We start from the raw sequence: 11,804 nt of genomic DNA, 5'->3' as shown, positions 1-11,804 counted from the left end.
TCTGGGGTGTCTGAAGACAGCAACAGTGTACTTAAATATAATAAATAAGTAAATCTTAACAAAATAAAATAAAATAAGACTCTCTGGGGATATGGCTGAGTCTGACTGCTAGGAGCATTCAAACATGCTTGGTGATCTTATCTCCCCACGTAGTGACAGTGGTGCTGTCCTGGGCTTCTTGGATGCAGTACAGTGTATGACAAGGGTGCAGTACAGTGTATGATAAGGGAAGCCCTGGCCTGCTGTCTTCTGGTTGATCAGCTTCACAAACCCCTCACATCTGAACGCTTCCCTCCCTCTCTCTCTCCTCTTGGTCAATACACAATGTGTGGTACACATTTGTACTCAGGGGATCAGGACCCAGGACAGCAGAGACGTTGTGATGGCCCATTGCAAATTATGCAGATGCCTCCCTCCCTCCTCTCTGGTCCTGGTAACTGGAAGCGAGTACTTGCTCCTTCAAGTTGAGGACAAGGCTATATATATATAAAGTGACTGCGCTGTCACTGGATGGAAATTCACATTCAGGTGGGGGCCACCTGGCATTGGTCCTGACTGTCACTGTGTCCTGCGTGGCTGTGAGCAGTGGGCTGGGGGAGGCAGGACAGTGTGCAGATTTCTCTGGGTATTTGTGAAGACTTCAGGGAGCACCCATCAAGCTGAGGCTAGCGGAGGTTCTGTGTCTAGGAAACAGGAGCGGGGACACCCAGGTTGGAGTGCAGGGGCCAGGCCCAGAAACTTGTGCCAGGAGCATTGTTTGCGAGCGGCTCTTTCCTGCCAACAGTGATAAAGGCAACCATTGAGTTTCATCTGTGAATAACAAGCTGGTTCCCATGACAGTCAAAGCGGTGCTTATGTTATATTAATATTTATTAGCCGCTACCAATGTTGGGGCTCACTTGTTATCTGAGTCACATATCACAGCAGTTCTGTAAGAATGCAGGAAAATCACAACCCAGACGCAATTAAACCACTGCACTCTGGCTGTGTCCGCCAAGGCTGGGCCACATGGAGCGGAAGTAGGAAAGCAATCCCCCTCCCCTCGGTTCTCCATCTTCCCCCACCCTGCCAGATGGAGGAATGAGCCTCACTGGGCATAGGAATTCAGACCCTGGCTATGGCCATCTGAGCAGGGGGTTATCCTAAATAGCCCGGGACCAACTAGAGAATCAGAGATTTGGAGATTCTGTCCCTGATATCCTAGGAGATATCACAGCCAGTGACCATCCTGGGCTCAGACCCCAGTGCCCTGTGCCTGGCACCTCCCCCTCAACAAATGACTAAAGTTATATGGAACATGCTGGCATATTAAGTGTTCAGGATCAGCCCCGAGACCTTCCTGCAGGGACGTTGGGATGCAGGCAAATGTGTGACCCTGTGACCCGTTGCCATCCTAGGCTCGACCCTGAGGGCAAGTCGCAATCTCTGCCTGTAGCACCCATGTCCTTACTTGAAGCACCGTGGTCAAAACCGCGTGACACAACTCAGAGGGGTCAGATGGCTCAAGGGACAGAAACCTTTATCTGTGTGCCTGGTGTGACAAGGGCCCATGGGCCCACTGCACATGTAATGAACCTGAGCTCTGAAGGGCCAGTCATGTGACCTGGCCTCACCCCAGTTCCGTCTTGACTCCTATGTCTTCATGATGACACACTTTGTGCCACCTCCCCAGGAAGTCTTTAGGGATCTCGGCCGGATGGAGGCTAGCGTCCAGAGAGCCTTAGCTTGAGCTGGCCCCTCCCTGTTTTCTCTGGCTGACCCACCCTAGCATCTTGTTAGAAAAACTGGGTTTTTATTCCCACACCATCTGAGACCAACCCTCAATGACTGGTCTCCCTGGCTGGGATGTGTCTATTCGTGGCTTAGAGGTCGAGTGATCCTAAGCCTTGTACCAACCCCATCTTGAGCTGTGACTTCCCAGATGTGGAGAGCACCAGAGAGGCTGCATTCTCAGGGAGAGCAGGGCCCAACTTCCTCTGTGAGCTCAGCCCTGTCACTCTACCACATAGGTTAGGTTTCTTGGCTCTGAGGTTTAGCCTAAGGAAAAGAGTGAGACTGTGTGTGTTTCCAGGTGGGCCCTTCTAGAATGGCAGTTCTCAACCTGTGGGTCTCGACCCCGTCAGGGAAGGTGTTGAATGGCCTTTTCACTGGGGTCACCTAAGAGCATTGGAAAATACAAATGTTTACATTATGGCTCATAACAATGGTGAAATTACAGTTATGAAGTAGCAATGAAAGTAAATTTACGGTTGGGGTCACCACAATGTTAGAAACTGTATTAAAGGTTGGAGCCTTAGGAAGCCTCTGTGTTAGAATTCATTCTCCTGGGCTCGGCCATCTTAGCATATAAAAATTTTCAAGTAACTTGAGTCCTATGACCTCTAAGCTGCCATCTGTGGCTCTGGCCCTTGGGCCTCCTGACTAGCTTGTAACTTGGGGATGGGAATTCATTGGGGGAGATGTGTTTCTCTGGTGCCTCAGAACAGCAGTCATTGCTGTTAGGCCCTTGTGGAGTCATGGAACTCAGTGCTCTGAAGTCATGAGCAGGAAGCATGCTACGTGACTCCGGGAAGACAGCTCACGGCCACTCATACAGCAGATGTTCCCCGGGCCCCGGCATTCCCTGTCCAGTCTGGATGTTGTGGTGGCCGTTGCTATGGTAACCACTTCTGGCTTCTATCAAAAAGCTTCTTGTGTGATGGCCTTGGCAGTGTGACTTCTGATGATGTCCCACGCACCACTCAAAGCAATGTTAGCCACCTGGAGTTTGGAGGGAAAAGTGAAGAGAAGATCTTTGAGAGTCTGAGGGAAGATCCCACACATAGCGCATTTGGTCAGTCCTCCACCCTTACAGGGACCCTCTTCTCCACCAGAACTGAATAGAGGGTTTTGTGTATTGTCATTAGTCCAAAAAAAAAAAAAAAAAGAGCCGGGCAGTGGTGGCGCACGCCTTTAATCCCAATACTTGGGAGGCAGAGGCAGGCAGATTTCTGAGTTCGAGGCCAGCCTGGTCTACAAAGTGAGTTCCAGGACAGCCAGGGTTATACAGAGAAACTCTGTCTTGAAAAACAAAACAAAACAAAACAAAGAGTTGCACTGGTTTGGGACTTGGCGAGGAGCTGCACAGAAGCTATCGGAGGTCGGAAAGTGCAAGGATGTATGGAGGATGGAAAGGGGGGATTGATGGCCATAGAGATGAGAGCCAAGCTGGTCGTATCAGCCACAGCAGTGGGACAGAGACAGATGAGATGGAAGCCCTTTCCTCCGAGGGCTCATGCTGGCTTCTGCTTAGCAGACTGGCTCCAGCTCTATCCCCAGCCTGGATTTAGGAGGAAGCCTCAGGCCAGAAGCCCTCTGACCCACCCATAGGTTGCAGTGGGGCCTTAATATGCTGTGCTTATGTTGGGAGCAGACAGGTAGACTTCAAGGGGAGAAGGCAAGGCAGATGCAGCTTTCCAAGCAGAGGGCGTGTTTCTTAGCTTTGTGTCGCTGTCACGAAGCACCCAAGATAACTTGAAAGAGGAGGGGGTTATCTAGCTCATGGCTCTGGACATTCGGGCATGGCTTTGGATCTCTGAGAGCATGTAGGTCACACGACAGAGCAAAGTGCACACCTTATGGCCAGAAAGCAGAAACACTAGTGGAAGAAAGTCTCACAGCCATTAGACTGTGACATTAGACTATGTCCCCAAATCTAAGGACCTCCTGCTGAGCCCTACCTTCTGCAGGTCTACAGCATACACACACACACACACACACACACACACACACACACACACACACACGCAAGACAAAAACACCCTGGGACCCAGCCTTTCACACATAGACCTTTCCAAAGGAGGTCACCAGGATGGGCTGACTCTAGGCTGCCCTCTGTCTTATTTAGTCCTGGGGTGATGCTTCTCTCTCTCACACACACTTCCTACTGTCCCCTTACCCCAAGGCTGTGCAGTGCCCACCCCACAGAGCCACTCCATTTAGTCTTCTGTGACCACTGGGGAGGGACATCAGCCAGAAATACTAAGTGGCTCCGTGTAACTGATGCCACAACACATCTGTGCCCCCTCATCCATCCCTGCCAAAGCTCCTGAGGTGAGTCTCCAAACATTCACCAAAGACAAGTTTTTCCAAAGCCATGAGAGCTTTAGCCCTGGAGATCAAAGGGCCTGCCTGAACCCGCCTCCTATCCACGTGTTGACTTCTCCTCGCCTTCTCCCAGACTGCCTGCTGGACTGAACTAATACAAGGAAGTTATCTTTGACTTTTATGGCCCCCTTTCCCCTATTAAAATGCTCAGAGCTATAAATGTCGTCAGCAGCAGCTCGTTTATCTTGACAGAAGTGCGGCTCTAAGTGATCCAACCTCTGAAGCGACTGCTTCAGTTGTATCGATAAATTCCAGTGTGGAGCAGAGAGGTCAGCTCTTCGCAGATAAAATGCCTTCCCGCTTATTAATGAGCGCTTTATGAGGCCGTGGAAGGATGGATGCCTGGGTGAGCGTCCAGGCTAGGCAGAGTGCACCCCCAGTCTGTGCAGCATTGGCAGAGGGTGGGCCATCTGTGAGAAGTGACAGGGATATTCTGAGAGGACTCCTGCCAAGCCACGTGATACTGGCACCCTGTTAGCAAAGTGTTTGCTACTGACTTTCAACAAGGCATAGAAACTATGGGCTTAGACTGAGAGCTGACAGGACTCTGATGCTTCAGGCCGTGGTCTCACAGGACAGTGCAGAACCTGTCCCCACAAGAGCCTGACTCTGGCACACTGTATTTACTTAAAGGCACCTTATGTTTAGTACTCCCTAAAGAACAGACCGTGCACCCCAATCCAGGCAGTGGTCACACAGCTGTAAAGTGGAGTGAAGTGTAGGTGTAGCCTGCTGGAATGTGGCAGTTTTCTCCAGGTGGGCCTCTGGAATCTTCTAGAAGTATGTTAATGGAATGGCCACCCTTGCCTGCCTCCCACCTCCATGGGTCTGAGCAAGCTGCCCCAGTTACATGAGCTGGTATCTGTACTGGGAGATGACAGCTTCTTCATATTAGAGTAGTGTGGAGCCCACCGTGACAGGCAGGCAGTCCTCAGAGCTGGGGTGTGTGTGTGTGTGTGTGTGTGTGTGTGTGTGTGTTCATGTGTGTCAACCTCTGCCCTGGTTTTTGAGACAGTGCCTCTCACTGGGACCTGGAACTTGCTCACTTGATGAGGCTTGCTGGCTAGCGAGCCTGCCTCCCCAGTGCTGAGATTACAGGTGTGTGCCCCCACACCCTGGTTTTTTTTGTTTCATTTTTGGTTTTTGTCTCTCTGTGTAGCTCTGCCAAGACCCATACCTCACTCCACTGTTTGCTAGTGGGGTTCTCCCCATGAGTGGCTGTGTGAGGGTTGGGCCCTGAAACTCTTGGGAGTGAGCCAGGGACCTACTTTTCCCAGGTAGATTAGGCTGGCCTTGAACTCTCAGAGATCCTCTTGCCTCTGCATCTTGAGTCCTGGGATTAAAGACGTGTACCACTACTATGCTTGAGAGTTCCAGCACTTGGGAAGTGGAGGCAGAGATTCAAAGTTCAGAGTCAACCTCAGCTAAGACCAGTTCAAGGCCAGTCAGGAATATATCTGCTGTGTGCACGTATACATGCACACACTTGTACGCATGCTTTTTGTCTCACTGTATAGACACTTCTTTGTAAAAGGGAAACCAGGATACAGTAAGGTTGACTGTGTTCTGGGCAATGCTTTCTCTCTCTCTCTCTCTCTCTCTCTCTCTCTCTCTCTCTCTCTCTCGTTTCCAGGGGCACATGGAGAGCAAGAGTGGGTTTGGTCAGTTCTGAGCGTGCCCCCAGGCTGGGTGCTGGACTCTGACCGTCCGTTTCACACTCTGTCTTTCAGGCTTTGGGATCCACCACTGCAGTGCCTGTCACAGGTCCTCAGGTCAGCTCCCTGCAGAGGTTGGCCGGGCAAGGAGCAGCAGTGCTACCTCAGGTAAGCATCTGTCTGTCCCCAGTCCCTTGGCACCGCCCCTGGGTCCCTCCTTCAGGCGGTGCTGTCCCTTCCTCCATCCCCTTGGCCCATTCTTTAGGGGAAACGTTTGGTTCAGAGTTTCCACAGGGAGGAATCTGGTTTTTCAAACAGTAAGGGGCTGTGAAATCCTCGAGTGGGTCACAGCCAGGAATTTTTGTAAAGCAGTGAGTCTGATCAGCAGCAGCCAGAGGGGATACTGCCAGCAAACTGCCTCTCAACCCTTTGCTGTGCTGATCACACTTGGTATATCTTGAGGTTGAGTCCGAGGGTTTGAGGATCGCTTCACTAACACCTTTCCTGGTAAGTGGTACCAGTGCAGGGTGCAGGCCCTCAGTGCCAGCCTAGATTACTCAGATGGACTCCACATCCCGGGCAAGCCACCCAGCCTCTTTACTTTTTGGATGGAAGGCTCTTGCATCAGAGGGGCAGATGGCTCTCCGCTGTGTCTGTTGGCCTTGATGTTCACAGGGAGAACTTATACACACACCCAGGATGTAGCAGCCACCTAGACCCATGGAAATTATTGCCTGGCACCTTTACTTTCAATGGCTCAGCTTTGGTGAGCTCCTGCTAGGTGTACCATACCTGCCTAGGGGCCACTGGATGCAGAGATGAAGGCAGGACCTGCCTGTCTTGGGGCTATGGGGCTGAACAGATGCTCCTAGCTCAGGGATAAAGGCAAGTAGCTGTCCTGGATCTTTGACCATGAGCTAATGCAACCCCCACGCACCCACCTGTTCCAAAGAGGGTCAGAGTCTCAAGGATCTGTCAGGGAGGTGTGAACAGCTGGTAGGAGCACTGAGATGGCGCGTCCAGTGTTAAGATCCACAGAGGTCTCCCGGGGTGGGAATATTGTAGACCTAAGTTGGGGGTGAGCCCTAGGAGGAAGGTGCAGAGTAAGGAACCTAGGCAGAGGTACTCGGAAGGCCAGAGTTTCCCCCCCCCCCCCTGAGGGAGAGGTGACAGCTACAGCAGCTGATGGGGGGGTCCTGGCTTCAGGTTTGAGGCCACATTTATTGTCCTTGTCTGTTGGCAGTGGGACATGGCTTTTCAGAAGCTGGAAAGGGGAGGTGGAGCTCTGCTGAGGTCTGTGCTGTTTCCTCTGGGGCTGTTGCTCCCTGTGCAGCCCCGCCCTTGTTCTCCATCTCCCAGTAGCCTGTGCTGCTCCCATCCCCACAGAGGCACAGATAGGCAACTGACAGGCACCTGGTCCCCATGATCACTCTTCACTCCCTCTGCCCGCCCAGCTGCCTCCTTGCTTACAGCTCCTGGGCTTCCTGTCTCTCATTCAGCCCTTGTTGTCCCCTCCCCAAATCCTCTGCCCCTGCCCTGGGTTCCCTTGCTCTCGGGTGGTCATTTTGGCCGAGCGGTGCCAAGCACACACCTGGGCCCATCCTGCTGGCCTAGGAAGCTCGCGTGGGGTGGAAACAGACCTTGAGAAGGGAACATGGCAGGCCGAGGCTGTTCCACAGGGATCTGCTGACCAGGGTCTCCATGTGGCTGTGGGAAACACCGAAGGTTCTGAGGTTCCCCACTATTCCCTTGGGATGGACAGCTTGTGTTTGAGCCTGGCTAAGCTGTCCTCAGTGTCTAGTATGTGCTTCATGGCTATTCCCCATGTTTGGTCTGAGTTAGGGAATGTCATCTGGCCAGCATTACAGTGCGGGTGGCCAGGGAGGAGCCAGCAACATCATACCCCCACCCCCACCCCCAGCATCCCTAAGAAGTCATCTGCCCTGACTGGTCCTCCTCAGAGGCAGAGAACAGCTCCTCCTCAGCACTAACTAACCATCTGCAGCTGAGGGGTGGCAGGGATAAAACCCTTTCCTCATCCCTCATCAGTATGTGTGGTACTGTGCCTGGTGTCTGGGGACCGGTCCCAATACCTGACAAGGATAAGGCAATAGGCTCGCCTAAGCCAGGATGGATACATTACCCAGCTGTGGCGTGGCTCCCAAGGTGGGGAGAGCTGGTTTGGTTTGCTCAGGGCACACTAGAGCAAGAGATAGTAAGGCTTGTGAATCAAGGGCCAGCTTGTGTCAGGCTATGAAAGATCTCACAGACACGATGCTAAGAGCCAGGGTCCAGCAGGGTCTCCCCAGTGTCACTAGAGTAGAGCAAGGGAGAGCGGAAAAGCCAACACACAGGTTCAGCAGTCCTGGCTCAGGTCCCCCTACCCTAATGAAAATGACATGTGTCGTACTATGATTCTCCTCAGGTAAGCCTCTCTTGGCTTTGCCTCAGTTTCCCTCCATGGAGGCTGGTGATAGCCAGCTATGCATCTTGTCACCTTCTTGTGATCACGAGTAGGTACCATCACCCCCAGGTGAAAACATTAAGCAGTGTCTCCAAGATCACCCACATTCCCTAAGATCTAGGATTGGGCATCCAAGCTGACTAGAGCCATTGTCTTAGTCAGGGTTTCTATTCCTGTACAACATCATGACCAAGAAGCAAGTTGGGGAGGAAAGGGTTTATTTGGCTTACATTTCCATACTGCTGTTGATCACCAAAGGACGCAGGACTGGAACTCAAGCAGGTCAGAAAGCAGGAGCTGATGCAGAAGCCATGGAGGGATGTTCTTTACTGGCTTGCCTCCCAATGGCTTGCTCAGCCCGCTCTCTTATAGAACCAAGACTACCAGCCCAGAGATGGCACCACCCACANGGGGCCCTTCCCCCTTGATCACTAATTGAGAAAATGCCTTACAGCTGGATCTCATGGAGGCATTTCCCCAACTGAGGCTCCTTTCTCTGTGATAACTCCAGCTGTGTCAAGTTGACACAAAGCTAGCCAGTACAGCCATGGTCTCCACTGTATGGTGACTGCCTAAAGCCTGTGTTTCACCTCCATGTGTGTGAGATCTTTAGAGGGATTGGTCCCCATGTCCCAAGATCTACCACTCTGTTTGTCATTCTGTGACTCACCTTGTCAGGCCCAAGGGCAGTGCTCTCAGCACCTGTGACATGGGCTTCCTGTGTGGACTTGGTGTGGTCTCCCTCATGGTTTGCTCTCTGAGCCTCAAGCCACTTCATCTGAGCCCAAGGATAGGCAAGTGGGTAGGGAGTCAGTAAGTCAGTGAGAGAGATGGTGGTTGGAGTAGCTTGATCCTTGGGGTCAAGGTCATGACTTCTGGGAGACCAGGAGCAGGATCAGAGAAGGTGCTGTCCTGTCCTCTCAAATGAGGGCCTCAGCCTGTCTGCTTGAGGCCTGCCCCATTACTGTGCCTTCATCAACAGCTTGTGTCTGTTTGTCTGACCACACACTGGTCCCTTCCTCCCAGGTTAGGCCAAAGACTCTGATTCCAGACAGCCTCCCTGTCACCCCGGGCAGGGACCGGCCATCCAAGCAGCCCCCAACATTCCAAAAGGCCACTGTGGTCAGCATCAAGAACCCCAGCCCAGCCCTCCCCACTGCCAACAACACCGTCAACCATGTGCCAACACCCAGCGGCCAGACCCAGGCCCTCACCGAGCCCACCGCCATCACCTCACCCCTGAGCAGTGCCGGGGTGGCCTATGCCATCATCTCCACCTCCCCCAGCAATGCTGCCACCATCACCCCCAGCACCACCGTGCCCGTGGCCAGCGACGGCATCAAAGTGCAGCCCCTCCTCATCAGTGCTGACAAAAAGGTGAGTGTCCGTCAGAAGCCCCAAGAGGATGTGTTGCTTGTGGAGGCTCAGAGGCCTTTGTACAGTGGGAGCTGAGGCTTAGACAGAGGGGTAACTGGGTGATGACCAAAGAGTGAAAGGGCAAGAGTCAGGTGAGTGTGTGGAGGGATTGTGAACAACAGTCAACAGGATGAATTAGTGTGAATGAGCAGGAAGTATGAGCAGGTGAGTGTGTGAATGGAGCTCGAACATGTGATCTGCGGGAATGAAGAGAGGTGAATGAATGAGTGTGTTAACACGAGTGAGTACTGATCAACTGAGTGAACTGTGAATGAATGAATAAGGACAAGTGAATGGGTATGGGATAAATACACAAGTGTGCCTAAGAGAATTGCTATTCACTAATATGGAAAGAGTGAACTGCTAATGTGTGGCTGAGTTGGGTAGCTGCAAGAGAGTCTAGTACTAATACTTTATCTCTGCTGGCAGTGTTAGGTGGTCAAAAGCTCCTACAGTTGCCTAGATGGGGAAAAAAGAAAAGGAGAGAGAGAGAGAGAGAGAGAGAGAGAGAGAGAGAGAGAGAGAGAGAGAGAGAGAGAGAGAGAGACAAAAAACTCCTTGATTCCTTGTGAGGAATTTAGTTTTAATGCTAAAACTAAAATCATCTCCCTGTGTCCTCTAGAGCTCTCTGAAGATTGCCCTGATCGAGGCTTTTGGGGAAACATGGTAGCAACTGTTTTCCCTTTAAAAATCCTTTCCTGATTCCCTCTGCCAGACCATAGCCCATGTCTTTCCATCTCCCCAGGCAACCCTAAATCACCTTACTCCCTCTGACTCTCTCAGGCAAGTGACTGAGGGTTCTCATTCTCACTGTGCCTGCATTTGAGCTGAGAGTAAAGAGTTAGCGCCCCCTGGAGGCTGGCATTGCCAAGACTTTTGCCAGTGAATTCCCTGAGGCTGAGGTACAGAATAGCCTCTCTGAGGCCACATAGCCTCAGAGGATTTGCAGCCAGGCCTCCTTGCTTTGCAACCGTGGCCATCTCTCACGCAGATGCTCTCGTGGGGGTGTGGAGGGTTTGGGGGAAGCAAGGCCCTGGACACAGAGCAGTGACCTGGTTCCTCTGTGACACACCTTTCAGGACCTACCTGACTCCTAGCTACTCCCTTCCCCTCCCTCCCTGGTTCTCTCATCTTCCCTGTGTCTTCCAGGTCATCATCATTCAGCCACAAGTGAAGACACAGCCAGAGAGTTCAGCAGAGCCCGAGCCACCCACAGAGGAGCCATCTCAGGGAGCTCAGGCCACCAAGGAAGATCAGCCTCCCAGCAAGGAGAATCCTGAGGTAGTGTGACCTGCTGGTGGGCCCAGCCCCTTCTGGGTTTTAAGACAAGGCCCTGTGCAGGGCTGGGATGGCCTCCTTGGGAAGATCTTGCCTGGTTGTAGCACCACCCGGTGGGAGCCGCCAGAGCAGGGCTCACCCAGGGGTCTGAATCTACACTCTTCATTCTCCAGGCTGTGCAGGCAGGGTAGGGCCATGGTCAGCGTGGATTCCAGTGCCTTGCTGCCTAGATGGCTGTCGGCAGTGTGTGTCACGTGTGGTGATTCGTCTACAGACAGGAAGGGGAGGGCCTTGTTCCTCTGGGTTGATAAAGGATTCTGAGTTGTGGACAAACATCAGGGGCCTTGTCCACTTTCCAGGGACCTCTCTGCCTGTCGGCCTTGTCCCTCTCAGGATTAAGCCCTGAAAGAGGTGCTCCCCTAATCTTTGACAGCAGGTAGCCCCTGTCTCTCCTTCCTGTCTGTGTTCAGTCCTGGAAACTTGAGGGGTATAGAGCAAGACAAATAGCACTGTAGAGTTTAGATGCCCTAAGAACTTTCTAGAACTTGCACATGACACCTCCTCCCGCTTCCCTAGAGCAGTGGTTCTCCCAACACCGTGGCCCATTAATATAGCTCCTCATGTTGTGGTAACCCCCAGCCATAAAACTATTTCCGCTGCTACTTCATAACTCTAATCTTGCTACTGTTACGAATCATAATGGAATTATTTGCGTTTTCTGACAGCCTTAAGCGGTCCCTGTAAAAGGGTTGTTCAGTCACCCCCAAAGGACTCAGAACCCACAGGTTGAGAAACACTGCTCTAGAGGAAGAGGGGTAAATGAGACCATTCTAGTGCATTTCAGT

General features: G+C 52.2%; 1 protein-coding gene across 2 annotated transcripts in view; it reads left to right on the top strand.

Annotated features, from left to right (window-relative positions):
* Phf21b (PHD finger protein 21B) overlaps positions 1–11,804 on the top strand; it is a 71,362-nt gene that overhangs the window by 42,784 nt on the left and 16,774 nt on the right. For both annotated transcript variants that reach the window (XM_021216847.1, XM_021216848.1), the window contains exons 3-5: positions 5,877–5,969; positions 9,292–9,642; positions 10,831–10,962. In XM_021216847.1, coding sequence (XP_021072506.1) covers positions 5,877–5,969; positions 9,292–9,642; positions 10,831–10,962 — 576 coding nt within the window. The remainder of the gene's footprint in view (positions 1–5,876; positions 5,970–9,291; positions 9,643–10,830; positions 10,963–11,804) is intronic.

The sequence above is a fragment of the Mus pahari genome, chromosome 17 (genome assembly GCF_900095145.1).
Source record: "Mus pahari chromosome 17, PAHARI_EIJ_v1.1, whole genome shotgun sequence".
NCBI lineage: Eukaryota > Metazoa > Chordata > Mammalia > Rodentia > Muridae > Mus > Mus pahari.
Note: the sequence above shows the minus strand (reverse complement) of the source record. Positions and strands in the feature narration are given on the sequence as shown.